General features: G+C 40.7%; 1 protein-coding gene across 1 annotated transcript; it reads right to left on the bottom strand.

Moving 5' to 3' along the window:
• Nucleotides 1-14390: 14390 nt before the first annotated feature.
• On the bottom strand, nt 14391-15545 carry LOC128569067 (putative neuropeptide Y receptor type 6). The gene has a single exon (XM_053567148.1). It carries the CDS (start codon nt 15228-15230, stop codon nt 14682-14684), a length of 549 nt encoding a protein of 182 aa, XP_053423123.1. The 5' UTR covers nt 15231-15545; the 3' UTR covers nt 14391-14681.
• Nucleotides 15546-16267: the final 722 nt, after the last annotated feature.

The following is a 16267-nucleotide window of genomic DNA, read 5'->3' as shown; positions in this document are numbered from 1 at the left end:
TTCACTCTACTTTTTTATAGCTGGCCTAATTACTTTGAGGTTTCATCTGTGTTCTGTATCAATAGTTCCTTCCTTTTTATTGCTATGTAGTATTCCATTATACAGAGGTGCCAAAAATGTATACCCACTTAAAGGAAAAACTATTGAAACTATAATACTTAATACAGTCTAGTAACAAAAGAGGAATATGAAGCACCTCTTGTAATTGCAGAAGTCAGAGCCTCAAGCTGTCATCCTGGGTGACATGGATGCCATGGCATCACAGCTCACAGCAACCTCCAACTCCTGGGCTCAATCGATTCTCCTGCCTCCACCTCCCAAGTAGCTGGGACTACAGGTGTGTGCCACTGTGCCTGGCTGTTTTTTCTATCTTTTTGTAGAGACAGGGCCTTATTCTTGCTCAGGCTGGTCTCAAACTCCTGGCTTCCTCCCACCTTGGCCTCCCAAAGTGCCAGGATTACAGGCGTGAGCCACAGTACCAAGCCTGAAGGACTATTATTGATAGTTAGACCATTAGTAACTTTTGTCTTATTAGTACTCAAAAAAGTTTAAAAGAAAAATCCACACTGCTTTGTAGAAGGAAATTGCTCTTATTATGGAACCACTAAGAACACCATCATATTTAATCATATGTAGGAGATCTCTTTTGAATGCTCAAGGTGGGAGGTGGGGCTTAGGGGAGACTGGATATATGTGTGTGACAGAGTGGAGAAAGTGAGTATTAAAGTTTGATGTACTTTCCTACTTCAGGGGTGTGATCAGAGTCATTTTAGTAATGAGAACAAGAATCAGTAACATGTTGAAGTATTTTTTATTTCAAAATATCAAGTGAGTACATATGTTTCTATGACATGTATACCTTTTGTAATGCTTAAGTTCAGGCTTTTAGTTTGCTGATCACCCTGAATAGTATTCATTGTATCCTTCTGGATTTCCAATGACCTTTTCATCTCTCTGTGCCCATGTGTCCCCATTGATTAGCTCTCAATTATTAGACGATACCTGTGATATTTGTTTTTCCACTCCTGAGATACTTCACTTAGGATAGTTGTCTCCAATTCCATCCAAGTTGCTGAAAAAGACATTATTTCACTCCTTTTTGTGGCTGAGTAGTAATCTGTGGTACATGTATATGTATACATATATGAGGGCTGTCCAGAGAGTGTCCAGCCACGTAATGTGAAAAACAGAGACATACGTGATTTGTGATTGGATACTTTCCAGAGTACACACACACACTCATAAACACACGGTGTCAAAAAATGTGTACACATTTAAAGGGATGTTTTCTGTGTATTACTTTTCAAAGTTGAATTGAATGTATCATTACTGGTACATTCAATGTCAAGTGTACCTAGACATGCTATGCAAATCCATTTTACCTGCAATTTGTACACTTTTTGGGAATGATCGATTTTACTTCCAACAAGATTCTTAAATGTATGCACATTATCTTGGCACCTTCAGTACACACGCTCACACCCATATGTAGTGCACACACATATACATATATGTAGTGTATATATATATGGGAATTGAGCAATGCTTCTATATATATATGTATATGTATACATTACATGGGAGGAGGCTAGGAGTTTGAGACCAGCCTGGGCATATACATATATGTAGTGTATATACATATACACACTAGTGTACACACTTATACACATATGTGGTATACATAAACACACACACACACACCACATTTTCTTTATCCACTCAGGCATTGATGGGCACTTAGGTTGATTACAAATCTTTGTGATCATGAATTGTGCTGCAGTAAATATTCCAGTGCAGGTGTCTTTTTGATAAAATTACCTCTTTTCCTTTGGGTAGACAAATGGCAGTGGGACTGCGGAGTCAAATGGTAAGTCTATGTTTATTTCTTTGAGGAATCTCCATATTGTTTTCTATAGAGATTGTACTAATTTTCAGTCCCACCAACAGTGTATGAGCATTCCTTTTTCTCTGTATCCATGCCAGCATCAATTTTTTTGACTTTTTAAGAATGGACATTCTGAGAAGGGTAAGGTGGTATCTCACTGTGGTTTAATTTGTTTCTCCCTTGATGGTTGTGATGTGCTTTTCTCCATGTCTGTTGGCTATTTGTCTATCTTCATTTGAAAAACTTCTGTTTGTGTATTTTGGCCACTTTTTGATGGGGTTGTTTGTTTGTTTCTTGCTGATTTGTTTGTGGTCTTAATTATAGGAACAACCATTATCAGAAGAGATAGAATGTTTATGTAGGGAGACTGTGACTGCTTTCTAGGCTAAGGAGCTACATTTCCTTATTTTTAGGACTCCAAGCTGACACCATTTGAGGTTGGTTACTGTGAGTCTGTTACATTTTATTTTATTTGGGTGTTTAGCAGTAGTTTTGTTTTTCATTTATCCCAAAATGATAGAACAGAGACTAGAAATCCTGAAGAAAATGAAAAAAGAGAGAATGAGGGAAGGAGGGAAAGAAAGATTTTTCTGGAGGGAAAAACATGAAGGATAATGTGCAAGGAAAAAAACTTGATAAAAAACTCACATGATAAAAAAAATTTTTATTCAAAAGGAAACACAGCTAAATTTTTTACATATAAATCAACTACAGTTCAAATTTAATACATATAAGGGAGGTTTATTCAAAGAAGTAATGAAACTGGTTATGATTTAGTAAAAGTCATTTAGCTATTCGAATAATAGCTTATTATCTTTTGAAAACAATCAAGCTGATTCCCCTATAGCTAGTGATTCTGTGGGGAGGAGGGATCTTTTTTAAGTGGTTAAGTCTTATATTTGAGAGGTTTTAAAAAAATCTCAAGATCTCAGAGGTGGAACAAGATGGCGGCCGAGTAACACCTTCCTTGCATCTGGGCACCGTGAGTCTGGGGATATAGGACTCCAGGCATCTCTGGCTGGTTGGATCTGCCTATCATCACCCCTGCAAGGATACAGGGAGTCAGCGAGAGACTTCTGGACCCCAAGAGGAGGACTAAAACAGTGGAAAAACGGCAAGTGGTTGTGTGTGTTCAATCCATCTAAACCCGCCCGCAACTGTAAGTTCAGTAGCAGCGAGACTGCAAACCAGAAAGGCCTTACCTGTGAACTGTTTTGGTGTCTTTGGACTTGGCACTCAGTTGAACTGCCTTGGGGAGAGCCTGAGCAGGAGTGCGGAGAACTTTGGCCTTTGTCTAGGGCCCCAGTCTGAGCCGCTGAGCCAGACGGAGCTAATAGTGTTTGGCTGTGGGTCACAGGGAGCCATTGTGAGCGATCTGCCCTAGCAAGCTCCGCCCTCAGGGTCGCAGAGCTAGAATTGGGTGGCAGCTGGTAACCCAGTGACCAAGTAGCCTAAGGGTGGGGTCTGAGCCGCCTTGCAGCCCTAACCTTCAGGGGCAGAGTGAGACCGGTTTTGGCACACTGGGTAAGTGGATAGCTACTTCAGCAGTGATTCCAGCGACAAGCACTTTCCTGGGAAAGCTTCTGCTCAGCAAGTCTACAAGTTCAAAGTGCCTTTTAAGTGGGCTGAAGAGAGATTTAGGGTGTCTACCTGCTGGGGTTTGAGAAATCAACAGCCTCCAGTCATATCAGAACTGTGATTAACATCTCATACCCCAGAAGACCACGTGTTGCCCAGACAATATTCAATAACATATACATACTGCTTTGTTTTTGGTTGTGGGGTTTTTCTTGGGGGGGGGGTTTGGTTGTTTTTTTTTGTTTATTTTGATGTTGTTGATGTTGTTTTGCTTTTCAATTTCAACCTTTTCCATACAGATCCTTTTTCTTTCTCAATTTTTCTAGTTTAATTATAATGTCCCATTGCTGCCTTTTTCAATAATTAGAACTTCATTTTTGCTAGTGTTTCTACTGCTATTATTTGGTTTTCCACCCAATTTTATCCTGTAAAGTTTTCTGTTTGCTTGTTTTGGTTTGATTTATAGCATTTTTGTCTTTCCTCTCTACTTGGTGGAGGTGGGGTACTGTGTCTGATCAGGTTAGCAAAGAGCTGCTGACCTCAAGGGAACCACACAACTGGGCACCCACAGAAGGTGGGGTTTTTTAAGGTTGTATCAAAGTACCCTACTGTACACCTATATTGCTCTGTCTCCCTCTTTCTGTGCCTCTCTTCTTTTTGTCAATACTCCTTTTACCCACCCCCTTTCCTTTCTCTATTTTTCTTTTTTTTTCCTTATCACTCGGTCCTCCTTTCTTTCATCCCTTTTTTGCTCTTCAACCTTCTCACCCTTCTGGTCCTGTAACCCCCTTAGTCCACAGGCATGAGAACTTAAAGAGCAAGAGGAAGTGAAAGGAAAATTAGGGTAAGGAAACAGATAAAGGAAACCACTCATGAGGAAGAATCAGCAGAAAACTCCAGGCAACATGAAGAACCAGTCCAGAACAACCCCGCCAAGGGACCATGAGGTAGCTACTGCAGATGATTCCACCTATAAAGAAATGTTAGGAATGACAGAAAGGGAGTTTAGAATACACATGTTGAACACAATGAAAGAAATGATGGAAACAATGAAGGAAACTGCTAATAAAGAGGAAAATAACCAAAAGGAAATCCAAAAACAGAATCAAATAAGAGATGAATGCTATGAAGAATATAAAAAGGATATAGCAGAGCTGAAGGAACTGAAACAGTCAATTAGGGAACTTAAAGATGCAATGAAAAGTATCAGCAACAGGTTAGACCATGCAGAAGAAAGAATTTTAGAGGTAGAAGACAAAGTTCTTGAGATAACTCAGATAGTAAAAGAGGCAGAAAAGAAGAGAGAGAAAGCAGAACGCTCACTGTCAGAATTATGGGCCTTTATGAAGCCTTCCAACATACGAATTATAGCAATTCCAGAAGGGGAAGAATAATGCTCCAGAGAAATGGAAGCCATACTAGAGAATATTATAAAAGAAAATTTCCCAAATATCACCAAAGATTCTGACACACCGCTTTCAGAGGGCTATTGGATCCCAGGCCAACTCAACTCTAACCGAGCTTCTCCAAGACACATTGTGATGAACCTGTCCAAAGTCAAGACAAAAGAAAAGATTCTGCAAGCTGCCAGGAGTAAGTGCCAGTTGACTTACAGGGGCAAATCCATCAGAGTGACCGCAGACTTCTCTAATGAAACTTTCCAAGCAAGAAGACAATGGTCATCTACCTTTAATCTACTTAAACAGAACAATTTCCAGCCCAGAATTCTGTACCTGGCTAAGCTAAGCTTCAAAATTGACAGAGAAATCAAATCATTTACGGATATATGAACATTGAGGAAATTCGCCACAACAAGACCAGCTCTACAGGAAATACTTCAACCTGTTCTGCACACTGACCACCACAATGGATCAGCAGCAAAGTAAGAACTCAGAAATTAAAGGACAGAACCTAACCTCCACACTGATGCAAAAGATAAAACTAAGCAATGGACTCTCACAAAATAAGACGAATAGAATACTACCACACTTATCAATTATCTCAATAAATGTTAATGTCTTGAATTCCCCACTGAAGAGACATAGATTGGCTGACTGGATTAAAAAACACAAGCCATCCATTTGCTGTCTGCAAGAAACACACCTGGCTTCAAAAGACAAATTAAAGCTCCAAGTCAAGGGTTGGAAGACAATTTTTCAGGCAAATGGAATTCAGAAGAAAAGACGAGTTGCAATCTTATTTTCAGATACATGTGGATTTAAAGCAACTAAAGTCAAAAAAGACAAAGATGGTCACTTTATATTGGTCAAGGGAAAAATACAACAAGAAGACATTTCAATTCTAAATATCTATGCACCCAATTTAAATGCTCCCAGATTCTTGAAACAGACCTTACTCAGTCTGAGCAATATGATATCTGATAATACCATAATGACAGGGGACTTTAACACTCCTCTTACAGAGCTGGACAGATCCTCTAAACAGAAATTAAACAAAGATATAAGAGATTTAAATGAGACCCTAGAACAACTGTGCTTGATAGACACATATAGAACACTCCACCCCAAAGATAAAGAATATACATTCTTCTCATCACCCCATGGAACATTCTCCAAAATTCATCATATCCTGGGACACAAAACAAATATCAACAGAATCAAAAGAATTGAAATTTTACCGTGTATCTTCTCAGACCATAAGGCACTAAAGGTGGAACTCAACTCTAACAAAAACGCTTGACCCCACACAAAGGCATGGAAATTAAACAATCTTCTGTTGAATAATAGATGGGTGCAGGAAGAAATAAAGCGGGAAATCATTAACTTCCTTGAGCATAACAATAATGAAGACACAAGCTACCAAAACCTGTGGGATACTGCAAAAGCAGTTTTGAGAGGAAAATTCATCGCTTTGGATGCCTACATTCGAAAAACAGAAAGAGAGCACATCAACAATCTCATAAGAGATCTTATGGCATTGGAAAAAGAAGAACAATCTAAGCCTAAACTCAGTACAAGAAAAGAAATATCCAAAATCAAATCAGAGATCAATGAAATTGAAAACAAAAGAATCATTCAGAAAATTAATGAAACAAGGAGTTGGTTTTTTGAAAAAATAAATAAAATAGATAAACCATTGGCCAGACTAACGAGGAATAGAAAAGTAAAATCTCTAGTAACCTCAATCAGAAATGATAAAGGGGAAATAACTGATCCCACAGAGATACAAGAGATCATCTCTGAATACTACCAGAAACTCTATGCCCAGAAATTTGACAATGTGAAGGAAATGTATCAATATTTGGAATCACACCCTCTCCCTAGACTCAGCTAGGAAGAAATAGAGCTCCTGAACAGACCAATTTCAAACACTGAGATCAAAGAAACAATAAAAAATCTTCCAGCCAAAAAATGCCATGGTGCAGATGGCTTCACTCCAGAATTCTATCAAACCTTCAAGGAAGAGCTTATTCCTGTACTGCAGAAATTATTCCAAAAAATTGAGGAAGAAGCAATCTTCCCCAACACATTCTATGAAGCAAACATCAACCTGATACCAAAACCAGGAAAAGACCCAAACAAAAAGGAGAATTTCAGACCAATCTCACTCATGAATATAGATGCAAAAATTCTCAACAAAATCCTAGCCAATAGATTACAGCTTATCATCAAAAAAGTCATTCATCATGATCGAGTAGGCTTCATCCCAGGGATGCAAGGCTGGTTTAACATACGCAAGTCCATAAATGTTATCCACCATATTAACAGAGGCAAAAATAAAGATCACATGATCCTCTCAATAGATGCAGAAAACGCATTTGATAAAATCCAGCATCCTTTTCTAATTAGAACACTGAAGAGTATAGGCATAGGTGGCACATTTCTAAAACTGATCGAAGCTATCTATGACAAACCCACAGCCAATATTTTACTGAATGGAGTAAAACTGAAAGCTTTTCCTCTTAGAACTGGAACCAGACAAGGTTGTCCTCTGTCACCTTTACTATTCAATATAGTGCTGGAAGTTCTAGCCAATAGAATTAGGCAAGACAAGGAAATAAAGGGAATCCAAATGGGAGCAGAGGAGGTCAAACTCTCCCTCTTTGCTGATGACATGATCTTATACTTAGAGAACTCCAAAGACTCAACCACAAGACTCCTAGAAGTCATCAAAAAATACAGTAATGTTTCAGGATATAAAATCAATGTCCACAAGTCAGTAGCCTTTGTGTACACCAATAACAGTCAAGATGAGAAGCTAATTAAGGACACAACTCCCTTCACCATAGTTTCAAAGAAAATGAAATACCTAGGAATATACCTAACAAAGGAGGTGAAGGACCTCTATAAAGAAAATTATGAAATCCTCAGAAAGGAAATAGCAGAGGATATTAACAAATGGAAGAACATACCATGCTCATGGATGGGAAGAATCAACATTGTTAAAATGTCTATACTTCCCAAAGCAATCTACCTATTCAATGCCATTCCTATCAAAATACCAACATTGTACTTTCAAGATTTGGAGAAAATGATTCTGCATTTTGTATGGAACCAGAAAAAACCCCGTATAGCTATGGCAGTTCTTAGTAATAAAAATAAAGCTGGGGGCATCAGTATACCAGATTTTAGTCTGTACTACAAAGCCATAGTGCTCAAGACAGCATGGTACTGGCACAAAAACAGAGACATAGACACTTGGAATTGAATTGAAAACCAAGAAATGAAACTAACATCTTACAACCACCTAATCTTCGATAAAGCAAACAAGAACATACCTTGGGGGAAAGACTCCCTATTCAATAAATGGTGTTGGGAGAACTGCATGTCTACATGTAAAAGACTGAAACTGGACCCACACCTTTCCCCACTCACAAAAATTGATTCAAGATGGATAAAGGACTTAAATTTAAGGCATGAAACAATAAAAACCCTCCAAGAAAGCATAGGAAAAACACTGGAAGATATTGGCCTGGGGAAAGACTTCATGAAGAAGACTGCCATGGCAATTGCAACAACAAAAATAAACAAATGGGACTTCATTAAACTGAAAAGCTTCTGTATAGCTAAGGAGACAATAACTAAAGCAAAGAGACAACCTACACAATGGGAAAGTGTCCCGACGCGCGGGACAGCAACGGGGGACGCAGGAACCACCTAAAGGAGAAAAAGGAACAAGGGGTGTGAGAAAGGGAGACAAGACAGTTTTCTGATCAAGTCTCAAACTTTATTGAAAAACCTGTGCCTTATAAGCATTACGGGGAAGGTGGGTGTGTCTTGTTGGGAGGTTCAGAGGAGTTGTTAACTGGAGATTGGCTAGAGTAAGTAAGATGGGGCTTAAGGTAATTGGTTGGCTAGTTGCCGGGTAAAGTTACTGGGAAAAGGTGAAACTGTTTTTTACTTAAAGAGGAAGTAAGGCCGAGCTGTGCCTTATATGGCTTCCGACATCTCCTCCCTTTTTGTTTTAAGGAGGTGGGCATTAACCGAGAGAGGGAGTAGTGACCTGGCTCCTCTCGTGGATTTCCCAGATCCACATTTGTTATTAGCGGTATCTTTTGGAGAGGGGAGGTAAGTGAAATTTTTGATACCAACCTCTATGCAAGCCAGGTTTGCTCTCAGAGAAAAATCAGAGGGGGTCTGATCCTTTATTTGACTTCTCCTTGGGATAGGGAGGTCGAAGGATTGTGGGACCTTCTCTTGCAATGCTTTGCTGTGCACTCAACTCGGTGCCCATACCCTTTTTTCCTTTTATTAGGAATGGGTAAGTGTACCTCCAATCTATACACTGCCCTCATTATGAGGGGAAGCCATGAGATAAGGAATAGTTGGCTTCCTGGTCAGATAAAAAAGCTAGGCGATGGTAGTGAATTTGAATTGGTTTTGCTAGTACAGAGTCTATTTGTTGTTTAATGAAGGTGGTGACCTTTTTGAATAGCCAGGGGCCAAAGGAAAGAACTAATAGAAGACCTAAAAGGGGGCCTAGGAGCGGGAGGAGATAAGGGAGAAGTCCATTGAGTCCTGTCCAAAGGGGGTTATCACGAAGTTCCTTTCTTCTTTCTTTGAGCTGGTCTTGCAGGGTTTTTATCTTGTCTCGAACAATGCCTGACTTGTTGGCGTAGAAACAGCATTTTTCCTGTAAAGCCAAACAGATACCTCCCTGCTCTGCCGTGAGGAGATCTAAGCCTCTACGATTTTGTAGGACTACCTCTGCTAGGGAGTCTATTTGATCTTGAAGATTGTGAATTGTTTCAGAAAGAGCTGAGACATCCTCTATTAGTTGACGAGACAGTTTGTGGTAGGAATGTATAGATATTCCTGTTCCGGTAACTCCTGTGGCTACTGCTGTAGTGATGCCTAGTCCTGCTATTAGTGGGATAAGTTGAATAACTCTTTTAGAGCATGGATGTCCAGCTATATAATCAAGACTGGGGAGAGGAACAGGTTGATCTCCTAGTATAATAGAGATATCAGGGAGTAGTTGGGCGGTTATGCAATAGCCTGTCCAGTTACCTGGTAGGGCCGTGTAGGCCAAATTTCCTCTGCATACAAAAACATGTCCGGGAGGGGGGCACCGGTGTGAGGTGTTGTTAGAAATGGAGGAGCAGTTTGTGAAGGTGATGCATCCTAAGTCTACATCATAATTATTGTCCTGGGGAGGTTTGTATATACAAGGGGTTTTTGTAAATTCTATAGGTTGGACTCTAAAAGGTAGACTGTCGCTACAGTTTAGATGTGAGTTGTTTAGATGTGAAGTGGAGGTGTTTGTTAGTAGGGCCAGGGGCATAGGTATGCTAAGAGTTAGACATAGCCAGCAGTTTGCCGCGAGGGTTGGGTTGGAATTATTTAAAGCTTTGAAAGTGGCTTCTAAAATATCAGAGGTTTGGATGTCGAGATCTATGTCTTGAGATTTAGGTAAAGCTAAGGGGTGGTATTGTAGGGGAGTATATTTTTCTTTAATTATTTTTTCAATTTGTTTTCAAACCGCATCTTCTCTTATCTTCTCTTCTCTTATCTGATGGCCCACCGCCATCAGATGTGTGAATTGGTGGTTTTAGTGGCCAGCAAACATTCTTGCCAATTGTGCCTGAGCAGGAGGCTTGGGCATATTTGGAGTGTCCCAGGTTATGAGTAGAATCAAGCTCACCTCCAAAGGAGCAGAATAAGTTCTTTGTAAAATGGCTGTTAGATATGTGTTGCCATTTGTGTGGGTGCACTGTTGGACACTATTGTAGCACATAGAGTGCATTTGATCAGTCATTTCGCACTCCATGGGACAAGGTCCTGGTTCGTTTTGAATTGGGAGTATTATTTTGGGTGCATTAACACATTGCCAGTTTTGCTTATGTCCTCCTCCTATCTGTGACGTGAAAGTTAAATAGGCGGTTTTGCCGCTGCAATCAACTTGGCTAGTATGGGAGGTGGGTATTATTGTAGTTGTTCCTCCCTTGCAGTCACAAGGTGCCCCATATAGTTTTTGGAGTTTTAAGAGTGTTGTCGGGGCTGTTTGGGGGTTTAGGGGAAACTGGGGGGTTGTCAGGAATTTCTACTGTGACAGAGGGGCAGGTGGAAGGGGGGCGAGAAGCCTCTTTAAGGACTTCTTCTCCTACCTTGATGACATCTCGAATGTCAGGATCTAGTGAATGAACTTTTAACATGTCGTGAATTAAATTCCAGTAGGAAAAGGCTGTAACTGGGACTTTGTTAGGACCAAAGGTGTGGTAAAAGTCCTGCAAGGCATCTCCTACTCATTCCCAGCGTTTTTGGCTGATTGTTCCCTCTAAAGGGAACCAGGGGCAGGTTTCATGAATAAAATTAAAAAAATCTTTAAGGTCCTTTCTTTTAATCCTTACTCCTCGCACTCTGAGTGATCCCTTGAGTCCGTCAAGGAACATTTCATGTGTACTAAGCGAATTCCCCATTATGTTGGCTGGATGGCTCTCTTAGGATCTCGGTTCACGCAAGTCTCCAGTCGACTCGGAACTTAAGTTTCTCTGTGACCACTCTCTCTGTGCCTTACGATCTCTGCTCGCGTGTCATAGGTCGGCAGGTATAATCCGCCTGCTCGGACCCTCTCAGGCAGGACAGCTGCCTACCGCCCTCAGGCATAGCCTTTGGGAGGCAGCGTCCCTGGGGGTGCCCTTGAGGTGGATGACCGTATAAGATGTAGCGAGCTCAGAGTTTGTTAGAGAGTGTTAGGCAGAAAAACTAGTCCAAGTGTTCTGGAGTTCTCACTGCCGAAACGGGTACCTCTCATCCTTCCCCACTTTGGTGCTGTGAGTGTTGATAAGTGGATTAGATCCGGGAGAGCTAATAATAACAGCCAAGACAAAGGGGTGAAATGTTTGAAATCTTGTAAGTTATCGTTTGCCTACCTTATCTTCCGATCTGTCTCATGGCGGGTTCACCCGAGGCGATCTGAATGGGGAGTGCACGTGGGTCCTCACTGCAGCTCCGAAGGGTGCCCGGCCGGGGCTTCCGTAGGCAAGCGTTCTCCTCCAGGGGGTCCCGATCACCCCACGTTGGGCGCTAGGATGTCCCGACCCGTGGGACAGCAACAGGGGACACAGGAACCACCTAAAGGAGAAAAACAAACAAGAGGCGCGAGAAAGGGAGACAAGACAGTTTTCTGATCAAGTCTCAAACTTTATTGAAAAACCCGTGCCTTGTAAGCATTACGGGGAAGGTGGGTGTGTCTTGTTGGGAGGTTCAGAGGAGTTGTTAACTGGGGATTGGCTAGAGTAAGTAAGATGGGGCATAAGGTGATTGGTTGGCTAGTTGCCGGGTAAAGTTACCGGGAAAAGGTGAAACTGTTTTTTACTTAAAGAGGAAGTAAGGCCGAGCTGTGCCTTATATGGCTTCCGACAGGAAAGGATATTTGCATATTTTCAATCAGACAAAAGCTTGATAACTAGGATCTATAGAGAACTCAAATTAATCCACATGAGAAAAGCCAACAATCCCATATATCAATGGGCAAGAGACATGAATAGAACTTTCTCTAAAGATGACAGACGAATGGCTAACAAACACATGAAAAAATGTTCATCATCTCTATATATTAGAGAAATGCAAATCAAAACAACCCTGAGATATCATCTAACCCCAGTGAGAATGGCCCACATCACAAAATCTCAAAACTGCAGATGCTGGCGTGGATGTGGAGAGAAGGGAACACTTTTACACTGCTGGTGGGACTGCAAACTAGTACAACCTTTCTGGAAGGAAGTATGGAGAAACCTCAAAGCACTCAAGCTAGACCTCCCATTTGATCCTGCAATCCCATTACTGGGCATCTACCCAGAAGGAAAAAAATCCTTTTATCATAAGGACACTTGTACTAGACTGTTTATTGCAGCTCAATTTACAATCGCCAAAATGTGGAAACAGCCTAAATGCCCACCAACCCAGGAATGGATTAACAAGCTGTGGTATATGTATACCATGGAATATTATTCAGCCATTAAAAAAATGGAGACTTTACATCCTTCGTATTAACCTGGATGGACGTGGAAGACATTATTCTTAGTAAAGCATCACAAGAATGGAGAAACATGAATCCTATGTACTCAATTTTGATATGAGGACAATTAATGACAATTATGGTTATGGGGGGGGGGAACAGAAAGAGAGAAGGAGGGAGGGGGGTGGGGCCTTGGTGTGTGTCACACTTTATGGGGGCAAGACATGATTGCAAGAGGGACTTTACCTAACAATTGCCATCAGTGTAACCTGGCTTATTGTACCCTCAATGAATCCCCAACAATAAAAAAAAAAAAAAAAACAAGTTGACCAGTGCTTTCAGAACAACATAGCCTTTCCAAATGCCCACTCCATGGAAATCATTTTCAGAAAGTCCTTTATTCCAAATCTTTCAAAAACCAAGTAAAGATGTTTGTTTTTTCAAAAAAAAAAAAAAACTCAAGATTTCAAGGTATTTATAAATGTGGTGCTGACAAAGTCCCTTAGACCCAATGATAGTCTTTTTTTCTTTTTTAGAGACAGAGTCTCACTTTGTTGCCTTCAATAGAGTGCTTTGGCATCACAGCTCACAGCAACCTCCAGCTCCTGGGCATAGGCGATTCTCTTGCCTCAGCCTCCCGAGCAGCTGGAACTACTGGCACCCATCACAACACCCAGCAATTTTTTGTTGCAGTTTGGCTGGTGCTGGGTTTGAACCTGCCACCCTTGGTATATGGGACCAGTGCCCTACTCACTGAGCCACAGGCACCGCCCACCAATGATAGAGTGTTAATGACCTCTATTTAATATACATAAAGAATTCGGATAAAAGCCATTTTGTAATGAAAGCTCTATCTACGTTGGCTATTAATAAGTTTAAGTTATTTCTAGTATAATTGAGTGCTAAATAATTTGTGACCTGTTCTAATTTAGTGAAGAAAATGTACTGTTATCATAAACTAGAGAATCTGATTATGGCATGGAGGTTAATTGTAATTACAATACTTAATTTAAATATTAAGTTAAAACCACCCCTTCAACTTTAATTCAAACTTAGTTTGTTAACTAATTATGGTGGGGGATTTTCTGACTTGGCTAATTAATTGAATAGTTCCATGACTCAAAGTTACATTTTTCATATCTGAAAGTAGATTTGTTTCAATGCTAAGGAGGTCTAGTATTGATTTTATGAGGCATATTATTAATAATAATTTCGTTGGATATTCCACTGAGTAAAAGGATCTGAGAACTTTGTTTCCCAACCATCACAGCTGCCTGCCTTTCTCTCTGCTTTTATTCTCTGCCACAAATGATGGTAGCCAGATCATTTGAATTATTAGTTTTTCTCCTAAGAAAAAAGGGTGGTGTGTGTGTCTGTGTGTTCGTGGATGTGTTGGGTAGATACAAGAGATAGGCATAGCCTAAAGCAGAACTGGGTATAAAGTTGCTATTTTGGAGGGTTCTGGCTTCTTCTTTTCTGCATCTTGCTCGATACCCAGCCATTACCTCCTCATCTCCCATTCATGAAAGATTTCTGCATTAAATGTTGCCAATATTTATATACCTGTTGGTATGTGAGCCATTGTTAAAGATCTCTTAGATTTGTCTGGGTGGATAGTGGAGATGGCTATATTTTCATATCTTTTCCTGAGGTGCAAAGCACCAGCGGTGGTGAATAAGCACCATCAGGTCCTTTTGGAAATTTTTGTTGAGAAAGCCATAAAAGATAGGGTTTATACATGTAGAAATCATAGCAACCAAGTGGCAAACTACAAATACCAGGTCATGGTGGCAGTTCATCAACACCTCATGATGCCAAAGATGACATTGAAGATGTTCAAGGGCAGCCAGCAGGCTCCAAATGTCACCACGATGGAAATCAACATTGTGTTGATCCTCTTGTTCTCACTGAACCGGCTATCATTTTCCCTCTTTCTGTCAACCTTCCCGTTTCTCCTCCGGAGGCAGATAACAATCTTCAGGTAGCAGATGAAGATGAAGCCTAGAGGGATAAAATACTGGAGCATAAGCAGAGAGGTGGTAAAGAGGAGCTGGTTGATTTTAGAGGGCCAGTTCTCTACACAGGCCACCCGGTGGGTGTAGAGGTCAGTGGGGAGGGAGAGGTTGTGAAAGGGTTCAGTGGTGAGTTGATAGGACAGGAAGAAGGGGATAGACAACAGAAGAGAAAATAGCCAAATCAATGAGGTACTCCAGTAGGCATGAGATACACTGGGCTTCCAGCCACAGGGGTTCACAATTAGCTGATGTCTTTCAATAGCAATTAATACAAGTGAGAATACAGACACAGAAATGGAGACACTCTGCACATAGGAGGTTAGTTTGCACATGATATCCCCAAATATTCAATAGTCCATCAAAATGTAGATGACAGTAAAAGGGATGCACATAACACACACCAAGATGTCAGAGAAGGAGAGATTGGCAATCAGTATGTTGGTGACCTTCTGAGCTTCTCTCTGCTTCTTAAAGATGATGATGATGAGAGAGAGATTTCCAAAAAGGCCTAAAATTAAGATTACAGTATAGGCTATGAGTAATAGGAGTAAGGCTAGAGAACGGGGTCGACAGGACTTAAAGTAGAAAAAGGCAGAGCTATTGCTCTTTGTGCTGGTTTTATCAGATCCAGTCTGGTTTGTGGAAGCTTCCATTACATCAGGAAGGTAAGAGACTCTCCGAGTTTACTTATCTTATGGATATTTTGGCCATCAGTTCTTGGGAAGCATTTTGTTCTGAGGCTTTCAATGCGTAGTTAGTAGAGTTTAATCTTTCCTGATCTCTGTCTGTTTTCAGGAAACACATGGATGACTTGAGCATGTTCTTGAGACCCTGAAAGATTAAACAGAACCCAGAATTTAATGCAAGTTCTTAATATGGATGATTCTTTAGGCAGAACTATGTCCCCTGCAAGGACAAGGATCAAATATCTTAGAAGATCTCTGTGTGCGCTTACCATCCTCCCATCTCAGCGTACTTTGTCTTATCCGTGTAATCCTTAGAGTTAGTGAGGGAGAGAATGTAACAGCATCCTGTTGACTATATAAGGCAGCCCAAATACACGTTTCTATCCCTAGCAACATCTTCTTTTTTTATTTATGGTCTTCTAGTATGCAAGTGCTTGCTCCAGTGGACTGTGAAAGTCGTAAGTACAGGAACTGTGCTGTGGAAATCAAAGTACTATGTTTGAAGTTAGGTTCTGCTATGGTTTAAATGCTTGTATCCCCTCCAAAATTCATGTTGAAACTTTAAAAATTTTATTTTATTTTTTTAGAGTCAGTGTCTTGGTCTCTCTTCTAGGCTGGAGTACAGTGATCCCATCATAGCTCCCTGTAGCACTAGGAATACAGGCACGAGCTACTGTGCCCAA

This window comes from Nycticebus coucang, chromosome 17 (genome assembly GCF_027406575.1).
Source record: "Nycticebus coucang isolate mNycCou1 chromosome 17, mNycCou1.pri, whole genome shotgun sequence".
NCBI lineage: Eukaryota > Metazoa > Chordata > Mammalia > Primates > Lorisidae > Nycticebus > Nycticebus coucang.
This window is presented reverse-complemented; position numbering and strand designations above follow the sequence as displayed.

Excerpts from the sequence above, each read along its gene's own strand:
- LOC128569067 (XM_053567148.1), bottom strand. The coding sequence starts at position 15,230 with ATGTGCAAACTAACCTCCTATGTGCAGAGTGTCTCCATTTCTGTGTCT.